General features: G+C 34.9%; 1 protein-coding gene across 1 annotated transcript; it reads right to left on the reverse strand.

Annotated features, from left to right (window-relative positions):
* Window positions 1-379: 379 nt before the first annotated feature.
* LOC127791348 (inactive TPR repeat-containing thioredoxin TTL3-like) lies at window positions 380-4672 on the reverse strand. Its single transcript, XM_052321153.1, has 6 exons — window positions 3345-4672; window positions 2035-2415; window positions 1606-1939; window positions 1256-1466; window positions 1043-1149; window positions 380-782 (listed from the first exon to the last, which is right to left on the reverse strand). Exons 1-6 carry the CDS (start codon window positions 4217-4219, stop codon window positions 627-629), a joined length of 2064 nt encoding a protein of 687 aa, XP_052177113.1. The 5' UTR covers window positions 4220-4672; the 3' UTR covers window positions 380-626.
* Window positions 4673-19179: the final 14507 nt, after the last annotated feature.

Below are 19179 nucleotides of genomic sequence, written 5' to 3' on the forward strand. Positions count from 1 at the left end.
TCCTCAGAATATTTTACTTAGCTATCACAATTTAATAATAATATATATCATTCCAAATTTAATTTCTAAACATTGAGAATATTAAATTGGAATAGTTTATTTTCAGTAACAATAACCATATATTTATTCTTCTCTCTATCTAAATATTAATAAATCACAATATTACATACAATTACATTAAATATTTTTTCCAAAAAAAAAAAAAAAAAAATACAGCGTGAAAAGCCAACACCATACAGGCTAAAGCCAGTCCACAGTTTCACATATATATATATTCATATTTATATATATGATTCCCAGTGGTCCACACCACACAAATTCAATGAGGGATGCCTAGCGAGCCGAAGTGCATCATCATTCATCAATACTTTCACCAAACTTTCTTGAATTTGTTGGATAAATGGTGCTTCGCATTCATCATCTCTGTCTCTTATCTACACACCAGGGCAAGGGGCTTTCCCAAAAATGGAGCCAAGAATTGAATTCAAAGTGTCAAGAAATAGCTCAAGTTAGTTTACATTTTTTTTTGACTTCTACTTCTCTTTTCTGAGTAATTCACTGTGTGGGTGGCAATTGGCCAAGCATCTTCAAGACATGAAAATCGTAGCTAGTCTTTTGTCTTCGTTTTACGGACTGTCGTATTGCCTTACCATGGACTCCAAGGCTTGACGGCTGGGGCAGACCATCTCTCTCGCCTTGCTCCCGTTCTTGTAGATGTTGAACGTGGGGACGGTCCGAACGCCCTCGGCTTTTGCGATCCCCGGGCTCTCTTCCACATCCACCTTTAATAACACAAACAACAACATGTCAAGCTTTTTTCTCTCCTATTACGTTTCGGGTCGACTTCGTAGATTCTAATTCGTTTAGTCGTTTCTATCTATGATCTTGTCTTTAGATTTGTACGTAGTATAAGAAGAAAGAAACAATAGAATGTTTGTTGTTCTCTTCTTATGTGAAAAGAAGGATCCCGACATGCAGGCATGCATGCATATTTAGCAACCGGCTAATAAGTAAATTGATTAGGATCAAGATGCAGAGGTACCTTGAAGAAATGAATGGATGGATATTGAGAAGAAAGTGAGTTGATAAATGAAGATATTTGCTGGCATTGTTGATTGGATGCTGCCTTAAAATGAACAATTGAAAAGCCTGAAATGTTTTTGAGTTTACAGAAGAGAAAGAGCTTTAGAACAACTGAACTGAAACATCTTGGAAGGGAAGAGCACCGATTATAGCTATGAGTGTGAGGGATCACCAGGCGAAGATATTGCAGCTTTAAAACGATCGAGATTAGAAACCTCGTCCACTTCACCGCTACACTTGGCGTGGGGAGCTTCCTCCTCCTCCTGTCCAGATTTCTTCAATGCAACTTGAGCACGAAGTAGCGATTCAGCAACCTCACTGTCCCCCGGTAGTTCCCTCCTCAAGACCTCATAATCTCTCGCAGCTTCTGACCATCTTTCAAGCTGTACAACAACAACATCATATCAAGCTTTATCCCACTCAATGGGTCAGCTGCATGAATTCATGTTGATTGATCCGGCAAATTCCAGTAAAGAGCTTCAAATAAAACGGGAAATATATATGCGTGATTATATATATAACCTTTGAATTAGAAGCAGCCCTCCTGAGAAGGGCTTTGGTGTAGTTTGGTTGGATCTTGAGAGCTTGGTTGCAGTCCTCAACAGATTGCTCCCACAGCCCAAGCTTAGACCAACAAACAGCTCTGTTGCAATATAGTACAGAGTTGGACAAGTCGTATTGGAGGCCTTCTCCATAAGCCGAGCAGGCTTCGGCAAATCTTCCAGAATCGAAAAGATCTTTACCACGAGAACGAGCTCTTGTCACCGATTTCACATTGTTCAGTAACATGGCAACTTCCATGTTACCATAGTCAATCTTCCCGGCCTTCTCTGCTGCTGCGATTGCATTCTCAAACCTGCAAGATACCGGTTTTTTTCCTTAATAAACTCAAACTCAACAAATTGCCAATTCCACCACCTCTGTTTAACAAAAGTTTAGTTTGGAACTCACCTTCCAAAGGCCATATCGACCAGGGATTGGACATAGAGAACATAAGCTTCAGAGGACATGCCAAAGAACTTTGTTTGCGAGCACGATGCAGGATAGGGTTCTAACTTGGTAATGCCGGCTAGACTTGAGTCTGCACTTTCGAGTTGGTAGAGCTTCAAGAAGGCTTCTGCTTTGCAAGCGAATAACTGCGGCGAAGACTCTGCTCCAGCCACCATTGCTGCCTCGCATTCTCTCAGCGCACTCTTCCAGTCGCCAATCTTTCGGGCATCAGCACATCGGTTGAGATGCTTCTCCAGTTGAAGCAATTTCTGCAACTCAGTTTTGTCAGACTGTTGCCCTTGAAAACAAAGATGATGACGGGCATTTTCAACCTGCCCTAACCTGTAGATGATGCGAGGTTAAAGAAAAATTCACAAACTCCCTCAAGGCCACGATTGCGCTAAAATTGTAATCAAAACATAGTGAACTGAATCTCATTTTTCAAACTAAAGGATGAACTAGGAGTTCATAGTCTGAAATCTTAATAACCCTCCAGCCAATTATCAAGTAAACACGACATACAACAATTCTCGGACTTGAGTGTGAGAAAGCGGAAATGGATGATGAACACAAATTGCACTTCGGAAAGGTCCGAAATATATTGCAGAAATTAAGACTTATCAACAACTATATAAGTTCTATGTTGATCTAAAATCATATCAAAAACCCAAAATAGTGAAGGAATGAGAGGGGGGGGGGGGGGGGGGGGGGGGGGGGGGGGGGTCAGCTAAATTTTTTCATAATCCATCATAAAATAGCAGTAATATCAGCTCAACTGGTGGTTGAACTTCCATGTCCAAATCCTACTTTCGGGATCAATGGAATCATATGAATTATTGCTACCTAACAACCAAAACACAGGAAGAAGCCATTGAATCCAAATCAACTAAAATCCAAAGCACAATAAAAAGGCAACTGATAGTGCCAAAAACCAAGTAATTGGTTCCATGCACATTCAAAGAGATCCTTTATAATTACCAGTATCAGCTTCCTTAGAAAAACAGGATATAGAGAGACAAGACAGGAAGTGAAAGAGCCATGAATTGTTGGAATTAACCACCCAGATAACTAGAATCCACAGAGATGGACTTAGAAGATAGTAGCAAGAAAGATTTCTGAGATCTAGGTTGTATTAGCCAATACCCATTAAGAGAGAACTAGCAATCAGCTCTAATACCACTTGTTAGGATGGGATTGTTCACGCATACATACAAATCAAAAATCAAACGAAAAATAGAACACGGAAATTTAAGGTGGTTTTCAATATTCACCTGATATAGAGAGAGGCCAGCCTTTGGTGAGCTCTGCCATAGCCAGGGTCCAACCTCACAGCTTCCTCGCACTCCCTCACCGCCTCTCCCACCCGCCTCAGCATCGTTAGCGCCGCCGCGCGGTTGCTCCGGTAAGCGGCGTTCTCCGGCGACATCGATATAGCTCGATCGTACAAAGCCAAGGCCTCCACAAAATTTCCTCTTCTATACAAATCATTCCCCGCCTTCTTCACCTCCTCAGGATCGGATGCCGACAAGTATTTTGACGGAAGCTCCACTTTAGCGGAGCCGCCGCCGCCGCCGCCGCGTATTATGTTGCCGTGCCCGTACTTACCGGTGCCGGAGGCCAATGTGTCGGTTCGGGTAGAAGTACGGCAACCCATATTGGATTTCAGAATCTTGCCGGACGGGAAAATGTTGCCGGTCGGGTACATGACGGTGTTCGGCGAAGATACTGAACTCGGGCCGCCGCCACCAGACGCGCCGCCGCTGTTGGTGGTGCTGCCGCCGCTGTTGGTGGTGCTGCTACTGTTGTGGTAGCTTCCCCAGCCGGAGTAGATCAGCGGCGACCCGCTGGACATGGATCTCCGGTGACCCGGCTTCGAATTGCGAATTGTGGTGGCGGATCGAGCGGTATCAGACCCAGAAATCTCGCCGGAGGCATTACCATTGGGTCGCTTGACATACTGAGTGTTGCTACTGCCGCAGTTCGCCGCGGCAGCGCCGCCGTCCGAGCGGCGGCGAGATGGCAGAGGCGACAGGGAGGAAGCCAGATCGAGCTCTCTGAAATCGGGCTTGTTATCGTCGAGACTGCAAGAGCCGTGAAATCGATCGGGCAAAGAGTCGGCGGCCATTTCAGTGCCAGAATGCGACATTGTACCCTGGAACAAAAATTGTTGTTGTGTAGAAAGAAGCGTGATAACTGGAGAAGATCTTTTCTTGTCTTTATGGAAACAACAAGTGTTGAATTGATCTCTTATTTTCCGGGAAAAATGGCTACAAAAGCAGGTGGCTACAAGAATGGAAGACGAAAGTTAAAATGGAAGAGAGATTTTCAGAAAGAGAGGGGAAGAAGAAGAAGAAGAAAAAGAGAGGGAGATGGGATCTCGTAATATATATAAAAGGAGGAGTAAGTAAGGGAATGAATGAATGGAATATGCAAACAGAGAGGGAGAGAGAGAGAGAGAGAGAGCCATGAATTTGTGGGCATTTTGTTGGGTGTTTTTGTTTGTTGATGCAGTAATAATCAATGATTTCCCTTCCATGTTTGGTGACTTGAAGTGCAGCTTCACGAGACACCTCTTGGCTCTTCTTCCTTTCTCCACTTGCCTCCACGCCTTCTTTTTCAATCTCATAATTAATTCCTCCTATACCATTTCCCATTACTTTCTTTAATGCATAGTCTTTTTAACAAATTGTGTCATTGAATATTAGAAATTTCATTTATATCCGTATATTCTTAAGGTTGGATTCTAAATCCCCACTTAATTGTACTAATAATAATAAACGCGTACCCACTTGCAATTTTCTTTTAGTTAAAGCTTTGCTAACACGCGGGTCTATGCTTACCTAATATTAGATAATCATATATATATATATATATATTCATCCCATCGGACCATACACGACAATTACTGTAATCACCATGAATTTTTAATTACTTATTTCCTATTATCAATAACCATCATCATAAGATTAAGAAGAGCGTGACAGATTTTTTATTCAACTATATATATATATATTTAGACTGGGAAGAACAAATTGCATGGAAATTGACTTTATTTTATGTGGGCACTCAAGTCAGTACACAGATAGCCTCTCTTTTTTTTTTACTGTTGACAGCAGGCAGATTTTATTATTTTTAATTAATTTAATTAATGAATAAAATATTTTAAAATACAAATATATATATATATATTCATTATTAACTACCTAGGAATGTCTAGCTAGGGAACTTGTTATCCTATTTAAAAAACGTATAATTTTGATTTTTTTGCGTGATTTAGACGGAGGTGGTGTTACTAATGCTGCTGGCTCATTGACTTTAGCATTCATGTTGTTAATTACTCCATTGGCTAATGGCCATGCAGTGTATGCAGCGGAGAGAAGGTTGCAACCATGCGTTAAATTCAATTTAATTCCTTTGAGTTGAATTTGAATATATATATATATATATATATAACCATTAACTTATGTAGAGCTTGCAGTTAGGAGTGAGCAATAGTTTAGGTAAATCAAATTAATCGAAGTGAATCCACAAGTTTGGTTGGTTCGGTTCGATTTTTCATAGAGAGCAGTTTAATTCGGTTACATCTGAAGTAAATCCGGATTATGTACCCGGGTACATCCGCCCATAATGGGTTCTGGATCTACAATCGTTGCGTGCGATTGCAGAAGAAACAATTGCCAACAGCAATTGAAGGCTATTTCCACCATTCATGGAGAAAGTAGGTTGTTTTAATTTTTACTATTTGAAGTCTCTTGTACACCCATTCAGAAGAAGAAGAAGAAAAAAAAACTCTCAAAAATTCCAACAACTAAAAATTCTATGTGTGACTCTTAAGCTGTGGATACAAACGACATCTATTGTGATTTCGTTTGGATGTCGTTTGCACCAGTAATTTAACTATTTGATCCTATCTCTACTGTGCAACCAAGTAAGTTTGGCTTGATTTAATGTTTTATTTGGATTATTTTTCAACATTGCTAAGAGCATCTTTGGTTGTTTTCTGATTGAAATATGTGTGTATGTGTTTGTGTTAAATGATGTATATACGTAATACATATACACACAAACTTTATGCACAAAAATGTTTTGGTTGTTTCTATACATTCAAAATAAAAAATAAATATTGGAGACGAGGGAGTTGGCGATGGCTATTTGCAAGGCTGACTGTCTTCTTTGTGAGGACCATCGCCACCACGTTTTCTCATCTTCTCCGCGTTTGGCCACAATTTCGATGCCTGCAATAGCTGTTAACCAATTGTTCTCTTTGTCTTCTTCGCGTGACTTCGTGGTTGCAAATGGCAGTGATGGCAAAGGAGATGAATAGTCACGTTGCTGGTTGCTGGTTGTTGGTGGTCTGTCATTGGAAATGCTTTCCTTGTTTTGAGTTTTTCTACAAGAAGATGAACAATCACATTGCTAGTTGCTGGTTATTGGTGGTTGGTAGTCTGTCATTGGAAATGCTTTCTTTGTTTTGAGTTTTTCTACTCTTCGTGAATACATAAAAGTAAGTTGAAAGGTAAGAGGCAGAAAACAAAATGAAACGCAGAAAGTGAATTTCTTGTTTGTCTTAAGTGAAATTGAAGTGAAATGAGAAATAGGTTTCTTGTTTTTTGAGCCTTTTAGTGTTCGCGTTTTGTCTTCTGCAAGTGAAAGTGAAATTGAAATACAGATAATACTATTCACATTTGTCTTATGCAATGAAAGTGAAGGCAACTGTTATGTTGCTCATCGTCGGGCAACATAATAGTTGCCCGACTGAGAGAGAGTGGGGTGGGCCCCACAATTGAGAGAGGGGGTGGGCCCCATGCATGTGGGGCCCACCCCCACTCTCTCAGTCGGGCAACTGCTATGTTGCCCAACGGTGGGCAACATAATAGTACCCTGAAAGTGAAATTAAAATACAAAGAATACGTTTTGTTCACATTTCTCAACTGCGTTTCAATTTAGGGCCTTATTTGGCTAATTCTCAACTGGGTTTCAATTTAAGGCCTTGTTTGGCTAATCAAAAAAATATTTTTTAGCCTTAAGGCTTGTTTGGCTCAATTGTTAAATAAAATTATTCTATTTTTTTATGCTAATTTAATTCAGAAAATGTTTATTGTTATTAGTTAATAATAAAATAAAATAAATATTATTATTAGTTAATAATAAATACTTTATTGTAGGTTTTTTTAGGTTATTAGTTAACCATAAGTGGATGTGTCCATAACATACATTTTGTTTTGTACAAAATTGTTAAAAAAATTTATTTATCAAATTCTTATTTTGTCATTTTTCCTTTAATTCGTTTTTAGGAAAATGACACGAGTGTGAACCCCAAGAATCATCCGAACTGTTGCCTAAAAAGCCCAAGTTATGAAAATGAAAAGGCAGCTAAATGATTATCGGATGATGGAAGGGCAAAATATACGTGAGCACATCATCATTATGTGTGACATGATACAATAACTTATATTTGCCGGCTATAGGAGGTTATGGACTGAAGAAGCACAATATCAATCTTTGTTTACCACGTTGTTGTCACATGACAAGGAATTAATAGCTAGTATTTTGGAATATAGTCATCTAAATTTTTATAGGACATTGTGCTTCTTCTTAAATGCATATAGAAGTAGAGAAATTGTAATGGTTCTATATTTAAGTAGTTTACAAATTGATATTGTTAATGATTTTGCTCAAAGGACTCCTAGAGTCATTTTCGGTGATGTCATTCATGCAATTCCTCGTATGACTAGAATTATTAAGTAATGTGTTGCTCAATTCATGTATCTAGTCTATTTTGATTCTGTAACAAATTTCTAAACTATGTGTTTATTATTTTATTTTATAAAATGAATTATGTTAATTATTTAATCTTTGTGATTATATATGCATGCCCCATTATTAGTTATTTAATCTTTGTGATTAAATATGTTTCAATAATTCCTTATTAAGTGGAATTAAATGTTCTCAATTTTTTTTTTGAGATAAAGAAAAATAAAATTTACAATATTTGGACAATTGGAATATGGGCGAGGATTGTGAACATAATGAACTTTTGACCTTATATCTAGTTGAATATTTATTGTTAATTTTATTTGGTAAATGTGTGTAAAGTATGGCATTAATGAAATGAATCTTGTGTAGATTATCCTTGAGAATGGCTTTTTCAAAGAATATAATTGCTAATTTGATAAGAGGTGAGAAATTAAATAGGGATAATTATGAAATATGGAATATGAAAATTCAGTATGTCCTTGAGGAATAAGAGTCAATAGAAGCTCTAAATGAGGCTATGGTGGAACTTGCTGAAGGAACCACTGCATAGCATAGGAGAGATAGAGAAGCTTACAATGCTTGGAAGAAAAAGAACTTCACTGCTCGCATTACGTTGCTTAGCAATATGAAAAATGACATTATGTGAGAATTTAGGAAGCATGAGCTAGCGCATGAAATGTGGAACACTCTTAAAGAGCAGCTTGGGGCGAATTCAGTTGCAAAGGTATGACAACTAACCATTAAGTTTGATAGTTATAAGAAGTGTCCAAACCACAACATGAGGTAGCATCTTTGAGAAATAACCAATATGGTTAACGAAATTAGGGATGCTGGTGTGAACCTCACTAATGAACATCAAGTGCAAGCAGTTATCAGATCCCTACCCCACAACTGGGAGCATATGAAAATTTACCTTATTCATAACGTGAACATAAAGACAATGGTCAATACTTCATGCCATTTGGAGTTAGAGAATGACCGTATTAAGGCCTTTAGACCTAATACTGATGTCTATACGATGACATCTAGATCCAAAGGCGTTCCCAAGTTTAAGCATAAATTTCCTTACAAATGAAAGAAAGGGAATCATGTCCCAAAGAAAAGTAAAGGTGCTCGTTTTGAAAAATTTGAGAGTCACCATGGCAAGGGTAAGGGACCAGCTCACAATCTCTCTAAAAAGAAGGACATGGCGAATGTAAAGTGCTATATTGTGACAATAAGGGATACTTTGCACGTGACTGCAATGAACCAAAAAATGTACAAGTCCTAAATGTATTTTCAAATGCTACATATGTTTTGAGTTCAGTACTCTTGATTGAATCTAATCCTTCGTGGACTATTGATTCAGGAGCCACAGATTATGTAGCAAGAGACAGAAGTTCCTTCGTGGAATATCGTCAAATACCATATGGAACTAAGTGGATCTATGTGGAAAATAATACAAGAGTTGAAGTTAAAGGCATTGACACTTACAAGTTGTGTATGCGTGGTGGTCAAACCTTATATTTATATGATGTATTATTTGCTCTAGAAATTTGACAAAATCTTGTTTCTGTACCTGTTCTTCTTAGTTATGGTTTTGCTATGCATTTCAATGACACGATGGTTGAACTATTTTTAAATTCAATATATTATGGTTATGGTAATTTGCAAAATGGTTTAATAGTACTTAATGTAGATTATGTTTCGTTTAGCAAATTACAAAGTACTAATTTCTCCCTCATTATTTATTCTAGAAATTCACATGAAGAAGAGAATATATGGCATGCGAGGTTAGGCCATATATGATAACATAGATTGGATAGATTAGCCAAAGAAGGCTTATTGGGCTAAGTTGTAAAAGTGAATCTACCAACTCGTGAAAGTTGTTTTGTAGAGAAAATGATAAGAAAACCATTTGGCAAAGCGATTAGAGCTAAAAATCAATTGCAATTAATTCACTCTGACATATGTGATCCAATGACTGTTAAGGCTAGGCATGGAGGTGTTTATTTCATCACTTTCATTGATGGCTATACTCAATTTGGTTTTGTCTATTTGATTTCTCATAAGTCAAAAGCTTTAGAGTGCTTCAAAAGATATTTGAACTTGGTTGAAAATCAATTAAACAGAAAAGTTAAAGCATTAAGAATCAATAGAGGTCGCGAGTATTTGTTTGAACAATTTAAATTGTTATGTGATGAAAAGGGAATTGAAAGACAATTGACTATTTCACATACTCCACAACAAAATGGTATTGCATAAAGAAGAAATAGAACTCTTTTAGAAATGGTTAGATCAATGATGGTAGGGACAAAGTTGTCAATCACCTATTGGGGTGATACATTATTGACAACTGCCTATCTACTCAATTTAGTATCCTCCAAATCTATACCTTTTACCCCATATGAGTTATGGATTGGAAGGAAATCTGATTTAAGTCATTTGAAACCCTAGGGATATGCAGTCTATGTTTATGATTCTTCTTACAAACATGAAAAGTTTGGTCTGAGAGGCCAAAATAGTATATTTGTAAGATACTCAACACACTCAAAGGGATATGTTTTTATTGGTGATCAGGCAAGTAGGAGTATTACTGAATTTGAATCTTGGATGCATTTTTCTTGAAAAATGAATTTCCTAATAGGGGAGAAATAAATCAAAATTTGTCTCTTTATGAAATTGAGGATCAGGAAGATTCCATTATTCAAAATCGTTTAGTACATTTATCGAAAAATGTACCTAGGGAATCCGATCCAAGTGGGAGCGAGACGAGAGTTCCTGAATCTGTTTCACGTGAACCTCAAATTAGAAAAAGTAGTCATGGACACATACCTAAGCGTTATTTCAATGTTAAAGGTAAAGCTTTTCTAATTGCCCCACAAGATGAGGAATGACCTAATTCTATCCAAGAGGCTCTTTCTAGACCTGCTAAAGAAAAATGGCAAAAAATAATGGAAGAAGAAATTGACTCAATGAAATCAAACCAAGTTTGGACATTAGTTAACCTTCCAAAGGATCACAAGGCTATTGGAAATAAATGGGTTCTAAAAATCAAGTGCAAAGCTGATGGATCCATTGAGAGATATAAGGCATGTCTAGTAGCCAAGGGGTATACTCAGTAGGAAGGAATTGACTATGAAGAAATATTTTCTACTATTATAAGATTTACCTCTATACACTTTATCCTAGCAATAGTGGTCAGTTTAGATTTGGAATTACATCAAATGGATGTAAAAATGAAATTTTTAAATGGTGAACTGGAAAAGGAAATTTATATGGAACAACCCAAATGTTTCATAAAAGAAGGTCAAGAACACAAAGTGTGTAGACTCATGAGATCCATTTATGGATTGAAACAATCTTCCAGACAGTGGTACTTAAGATTTCATCAATCGATTATCTCATGTGATTTTCAAATGATTGATGAAGACCACTATGTGTATGTCAAAAGATCTAATAATAAGTTCGTGATCTTATCTCTTTATATTGATGACATACTTTTAGCTGTGAATGATAAAAAGTATCTTTTGAGTATCAAAGATTGGATGTCCTCCAATTTTGAAATGAAGGACTTAGGCAAAGCAACATATATTCTTGATGTTAAGATCACAAGAGATTGTTTAAAGAAGTTGTTAGCTCTTTCTCAAGAGCCATATATTCTAAAGATTGTTGAACGATTTCATATGCAAGATTGCAAGTCTGTAGATACTCCAATTGCTAAAGGTGAAGGCTTAACTAGAATGATGTGTCCTAAAACTCCACAAGAAACAGAACAAATGGCTAGAGTTCCTTATTCTAATGACGTGGGTAGTCTTATGTATGCTATGATGTGTACAAGACCAGATATCCATTATGCATTGGCATGGTGAGTAGATATCAGTCAAACCTAGGTCAACCCCATTGGAAAGCTATAAAAATGATAATGAGGTACCTGAATGGTACAATGGATTATTCCCTTTATTATCAAGGAAAAGAACTGTGTCTTGAGGGATATACAAATACTGATTGGGGAAGAGATTTAGATGAAAGAAAATCTACATCTGGACATGCTTTTTTACTTGGCAATGGAGCTATCTCTTGGAGTAATAAGAAACAAACTTGTGTAGCTTTGTCTACCATGAAATCTGAGTTTGTAGCATTATTAGTGGCTGAAGAGGTTTTTGAATCACTTGGGAGTTGTGAATGACTTGTCGAATTCTGTTATTGTGAATTGCGACAGTCAAGCTGCAATAGCATTCACTAGAGATCCCAAATATCATTCGAAGACAAAAAATATTGACATAAAATATAATTTTGTGAGAGATATTATTACACAGAAGGAGATGCGCTTGGAGTATATCTCTACACACAAAATGATAGTAGATCCGTTCACAAAACCCATTCGAAGAGATTTATTGCAGAGTTATGTTAAATCCTTGGGAATGCATAGATGTTAATTTTTTTATTTTTTTTGTGAACATTGATATATTATATAATTATTTTTCCCAATTTTATGTTAATAAATGATTCATGTTATTTTGATTAATGCCAATTGTGTTTAATACACAAATTAGATAATGCCTACACACATATATACAATGCTAAGTGGAATGCTTTGTGCATATTGCTGAGTGCAATAATTGAAGGTATGTTTGATAGATGGTTGACTTTCTCACACAAGCAACCACATCTATGACTGGGTGATGCTTAGATGAAAGATAAGTTTTAAACATATCACAAATGCAAGTTAATGAGAGCTCAACCTTAAAACAAAATTACCTTGATGAATCAAGATGAGGCTATAAAGGGTAGCCAAAAGGTGAAGATTCGTTTCTCACCTTAGTTGTCTAAGAATGCCAGGTGAGAGTTATGTTTAACAAATATGTGAAAAGTAGAGTTGTGGACTTAAGTTAGATACTGAGTGTATTTGAACTACCACGTGTATGGTATTTATACAATGACAGACATACGCTCCATGGGAAAAGGGGAATAATACCGTAGCACGTGTTTCATACCACATGTGCAAAGTTTGACCAAAATAGGGTAACAAAAGATACGGATATCTTCTTTTAGTTGTGTGAGACCCTCGAGGTCACAAGGATCTCGTAAAAGACCTTTGCTTGTAGGCAAATGACCGATTTAGTTACTGAATCGATTGAAATCCAATAACCAAAAAAATCGAACTGCTTTAAAAAATCAAATCGAATTGATTGAAAAAACCAAGAAATCAAACAAACTTAAAACTAATCAAAAATCGTACAAATCGAACCAATAGAATAAACCAGACAAACACTCACAAAAAAAAAAACTGAACAAGCCGAAATATTGAACAAATAGAAAAAAAATGAAAAAACCAATAAAACCAAAAATCTAAACAAACCAAAAAATTGAAGAAATCGATAAAACCAAAAAACACAAAAAAACCAAAAGATCCTAATTGAAACTCACCTTTATGGGTTGTTGGTCAAAACAAAGAGGATAGGGAAGGGTGGGTCGATTACTAGTCACTGGTTGGAGAAAGGGAAGGGTGGGTCGATCCTAGTCGTTGGTCATTTTGTATCAAGTGGTTCTCTATTTGGGTCAACAGGAGATGGGGATGATGGTTGAAGGCTGAAGGAAAAAGGGAAGTTGGAACATAAGGAAGGTCGAAGGTGAAGGGGACTCTGTTGAGTTGGTTCTCTGTTCAGGTTGACAAGAAATAGGGATGACGGTTGAAGGCTGAAGACAAAGCCACGGAAGGGAAGGATGAAGGTGAAGAGGACTTGGTTGAGTCAGTTCTACGTTCAGCTCGATGGGAGACAAGGATGACGGTCTCCGATCAAAGGTCTAAAGCAAAGGGGGAGGAAAAAGGCTAAAGAAAGGTCGAATGCATCTTTTTTTCATCTTTAGTATGCACACTTGGGCCAAAAATGATGTCATGTTGTAAATTCGGTCAATTTGATTATCTTGATTACTTCCAACAAAAAAATCAAACTGAACCAAACTAACTAAAATTCCCAAAAATTAAAACCAAATTGAACTGAATTTTATCAAAAATTGAACTGTATCGACAATTTTGGTCAGTTCAATTCAGTTATTTCAATTAAACTGAAATTTTATCCACCTCTATTTTCTTATCTTAGAAATTTGATGTTAAAAATGATGTCAAAGTCATGACAGAACTACCATGAAGTTGAGGCTTCCTTTCCACAAACCCATAGTCACAGCAACAATCGAAGTCATTCCATAACTACCTTTATCTAGCTTAGGCATTTGCCAACCTATTCTCGAACTTGTTGTTTTACTTTTAATGATGAAAAACTTTATATCTTTGGAATTCAAAAATAAAATATATATCACATCTTTGGACATTGAAAATGAAAATCCAAATAATGCCAAATGATATATTTATTCTTAATATATGAAAAAATCATTTGTGACATAAATTTTCAACTTGGAAGAAGCTTTATTTTGAAATCAAACAATGTGTAAAGAAGAGTGTCAAAATTCAAAATTCTTTCAAAAACATAAACACTCTTTTAAATCACAAAGGCAAAATTGTCGATCATGTTAGAGAAATTGTCGATTGTTTTGTGCTTTTGAAAATGAGCTGTTGAATCAAGGCAAAACTGTCAATCTATTTGATGAAACTGTGGATCGATTTTGGCCTTTAAGCAAAAATAGCCGATTGTTCTTATGAATTGTTGACAAGGCATTTTCACACTCTATGTAATTTTTGTGTAAGTTTAAAAAATGTCAATTGTCACTGTAACATGTGAAAAGTTTCTCAATATTGTTGACTTGTTTGTTAAAACGATTGATTGTTTCATGGAGCTATCTATTGGTTGATAAATATGTCAATTTATTTTTTAAAGAAATCCACTATTTTTCTAAAGATGTCGAAAGGTTGCCCTATGATGTGTGATGTTTTCAAAATTCTCGATAGAAATAGTTAACCAGTTTTAAAGACTGTCGATAGTTTCTTTATCTAACATTAATTCAGAGAACGAGAGAAAGCTATAAATACCAGTCCAATGATGCACTAAAGAAGGTTACCAAGTGATTAAGAGTTTCAAGTGCTCAATCTTTCAATCTTTCTCTCAACCAAGCCTGTAACTCATTTGTTATACTTTATTCAAGTCTTGTTGTATATTTTAAAGAGACATTGTAATTGAGAGATTCAACTCTCAGATCTTCTCAATTGTAATATTTGTTGTATTTCCTAGCAGTTTTGCTAGGGGGCCTACTTGGTGCAAATAGGAGATTGTAATTTCCTAGCCGGTTGCTAGAAGGCCTACTCGATTTCAAGTAAGAGGTTTTAGTGGATTTGAAAAATCTCCAATGGGTTGTTGGGGGTATGGATGTAGGTGGGTTGTCGAACCACAATAGATCTTTGTGTTTACTTCATTCTTTGCTTTCAATTTTTCAAGCTTTGGAAATGTTGATCTATACTCACTATTTCATATCACTAAACCAATTTTCAAGCAAAAATTTTGTAGAACTCAATTTATTTTTAAAATACCCAATTTACCTCCCCTTGGGTGTATGTTGACATAAGCATGTCAATCTAATAATTGGTATCAGAGTAGGCTTCCTTGTTTTTCATGTTTAATCACCTAAGGAAGATCCTCAAATGGAAAATCTTTTCGGATCATAGCAAGATGAAGGCCAAAGAATATCCAACCCTCATTTCTTTGATGGAACAAATTACGAGTATTGGAAAAAGATAATTTCTTACTTTCTTATATAGGACATTAAGATGGTGTTCTCTTTATTTTTTAATTTTCAGTTTTGAGTTTTGAATTCATTTTCAGTTTTCTATTTTGGTAGTCTATTTTTAAAAAATTGAAAACTCGTTCTCTTTGCCATTTTGAAAAACTATTTCTCAAAACAGAAAATTAGAAAACATGTTCTCTTTGAAATTTTGAAAATAAATTTTTAATGATATTTTATTCAATAAATTAGAAATATTTAATGTTAATATATTATTAAATATATATTTTTAAGTTAATAAATTTTGTAATTTTTTCCCATTATAATAATAATATATATATAAATAAATATATTTTGGGTTTAGAGTTTGTTTTGGATGAAAACACTCAAACAACTTTTTATTATTTTGAGTTTTTTTTTTACAATTTTTTGTTTTGTTTTCAAAAATGTATTTTTAAAAATAGTAAAGAGAACGCGTTTTCATTATTTTAAAAATTTGAAAACTAAAAATGACTTGAAAACAACAAAGAGAACACAACCTAACATTTTGTAAACCATAATAGATGGGGTAATTCTGTTGGTTATGGAGAGAATAAAGGAATGGATTGATGAGTAGAGAAGAGTAGTGGAGATCAACGCCGGCAAAGCCATGAACACATTGTTTTGTGCACTAAGTCTTGAATAATTTAATCATGTGTCAACTTGCAGAATAGTCAAAGAAATATGGGACAAGGTAGAGGTTACACACAAATGAACAAAACAGGTAAAAGAAACAAAAATAAACTTGCTAACTCATGATTATGAATTGTTCTCCATGAAGGATGAAGAGACAATTAAAGATATGCTCACACAATTCAACGATATTGCCATCGGGTTGGAATTATTGGGAAAAATCTACTCAAATGGTGAAAAGGTGAGAAAAATCCCAAGAAGCTTACCAAGGGCTTGGGATTCTAAGGTAACCACCATAATCGAAACTAAGGATTTAGATACTTTGTCTTTTAATAATTTGCTTGGTTCTTTAATAACTCATTAAATTATATTAAAAAGGGATGTAGGAGAAGAATCAAAGAACATGAAAAATCTTGCTTACAAAGTTGATAAAGAAAGAGATAAGAGTATTGATAGTGACAATGAAGATATTGCTTTGTTAAATAGAAAATTCAATAGATTTTTGAAAAGAGGAAAATTCAATCAAAGAAAGAATTTCAATTGAAAAAGATCATAAAGAAGATAATATTATTAATGAAATTCATTGTTTTGAGTGTAAAAAAAGGTCATATAAGAATGGAATGTCTTCTTTTAAAGAATAACTCAAAGAAAGGCAAGAAGAAACCTCTTTGTGCATGGAGCTCAAATGTCTCTAGTTCAAAATTTACTTTGAATGAACTTTATGATGCATTTAATGAACTAGTAGAGGATTTTGAAAAAGTAAGTTTGAAAAATAACTTATTCGAAAAGAAAATCAAACCTCTTGAAGAAGAGATAACTTTATTGAAAAAGGAAAAAGATATTTGAAATAGTGAAAAGAAAACTTTGAATGATGAAAACGAAATTCTTCAAAAACAAAATTTTAACTTAAAAGGATTTTTTTTTGAAAAATTGGTTGAAGGTAAAAGGAAGCTAGAGATGATTATAGGAAATCAAGGAAATTTTGGTGAAAAGTAAGGTATTGGATAGGATTCATTCAAAAACAAAAATGGGAAAAGTATTTTAGTGAGAACCTTGCATAAAAAACACTTCACAAAGAGTATTTCAACAAGAGGTAAAATTATTTGTGTAAAACTTTGTTAACTTAAGAGGGGAGTGAATTAAACTTTTTCACCCTTTTAAAAAATAAATAATTTGAAAGTTTGAAGTAAAAAAAAAAAAAACTAAAACAATGCAACACACAAGATATATAGTGGTTCCGTTATGCCTACTCCACTACCTTGACTCCTCACCAAAGAATTTGTCCAACCAACTTACTTAGGTAGCTTTTAAACAAGCTCAACTACAAACTTTTACAACCAATAGCTTTTTAAATAGTATCAATCACAACCAATGCATTTTACAAGTTAAGCTATAACCTTAGCTTTTGCAGGCTCAGATGAAGCCTCCACTTTTCACTAGTTAAGCAACATGGAACCTTTTTTAGTGCTTTTTTTGAAGGATCAAGCACAAACCCTTTCAAGATAAGAAGAGATATAGTTGGATCACTTGGAGAAGCTTATACAAGATAGCACTCAAACAATAGTAAGGCTTCTCACAAAGAAATGAGAGATTTTAAAGACATAAGAATAGAAACACTCTCTTTCATATTTTCAATGAATAGACAGAGGATGTATGCTTGAAAGCTTTCTTGGCTTGAGAGTGGTATATGAAGATTTTCATATCAACTTCTCTCTCCTTATCTTGAGTCACCTCTCTTCCTTTTATAGTTTTTTCCCTTCCTTCATTGCTGTTTAACATTTGTCTAGTGGGTAAAAGTTTCATAACTGAAATTCTACAAAAATATTCCTCTTTTCTTAGCAAAATAACGTTAGGAATATGATTTAAACTTTAATTTTGATGCCACAAATATAAAAGAATGATTAAGATGCATTAAATCAGTCAAACAGTCAAAATTACCTGCATTTAATGCTTTGTAACGACTAGTTTTTCAAATTTAAGTGCAACATTACTCAACTAGTTTTTTTGGCTACTCAACTATTCTTTTGGTTACTCAACTATTTATTTTTTAGTTACTCGACTATTCTTTTTAGTCACTCAACTCACTTAAAACCTTTACTTGACAATGACAATTTGTTACTCAATTAAAGTATGACAATACTGAAGTATAAAAATTACTTCATCAATTACTAATTGAATTATGTAGACTCACAGTCTGTCCAGTAAATTATACTCAACTAAAACATGGAGTTACTCAACTGAGATAAGAGTTACTCGATTAAGCATAAATTCTTAGTCGACTCCTATTCTCAATCTCTTGTAATTTCAAATTGTTACTTGATTAATCTAATTTGATACTTGACTAAAGAGTATTATCATCAAAACATTGTCAAAATTATACTCAACAATAGGAATACTTAGAATTAAAATAGAAGAAGACGGTTTTTGTGATACTTATATGAAAAGAAAACATACAAGATCATCCTTTGAGCTGAAGCATATAGTGTCAACAACTAGACCCTTGCAATTGCTTCATATGAACTTGCGTGGACCAATGAGGACTCACAACATAAGTGATAAATTGTATATCAATACAATAGTTAACTATTCTATATATACCTAGACCATTTTCTAAATCATAAAAATGACACATTTAAAGAATTTGTAAAACTATGAAAGAAGATACAAAATGAAAAAGGCTTAATTATTTGTAGCATAAGGAGTGATCATAGGAAAGAATTTGAGAATTCTTTCTTTAAAGATTTTGGTGATGAATGTGGAATCTCACACAACTTTTCTACTCCTAGAACTCCACAACAAAATGGATTTGGTGGAAAGAAAGAATAGGTCTCTGTTGGAAATGTATGCCCTAAAGACACGTTTTGTTTAATTTATGGTAATGATGTTTCTTTTATTCAGTTTATAGCACATATATTATTTGCATTTAATTGTTGGAAAGGTGTCCATGCTATTAAGTAAGTGATTCATGTGATGGGTCGTTCTTCACAATTAGGCATGAATCATGGGTACTTAATAAGCAAGAAA

The sequence above is a fragment of the Diospyros lotus genome, chromosome 15 (assembly GCF_014633365.1).
Source record: "Diospyros lotus cultivar Yz01 chromosome 15, ASM1463336v1, whole genome shotgun sequence".
NCBI lineage: Eukaryota > Viridiplantae > Streptophyta > Magnoliopsida > Ericales > Ebenaceae > Diospyros > Diospyros lotus.

Bases quoted from the DNA above. Each gene is read 5' to 3' on its own strand.
- LOC127791348 (XM_052321153.1), bottom strand. From the start codon at position 4,219: ATGTCGCATTCTGGCACTGAAATGGCCGCCGACTCTTTGCCCGATCGA. The intron at 1,467-1,605 runs GTTATATATATA...GTTGTTGTACAG, and splicing joins GGGCTGCTTCTAATTCAAAG to CTTGAAAGATGGTCAGAAGC. The intron at 783-1,042 runs GTACCTCTGCAT...GTGTTATTAAAG, and splicing joins CATCCATTCATTTCTTCAAG to GTGGATGTGGAAGAGAGCCC.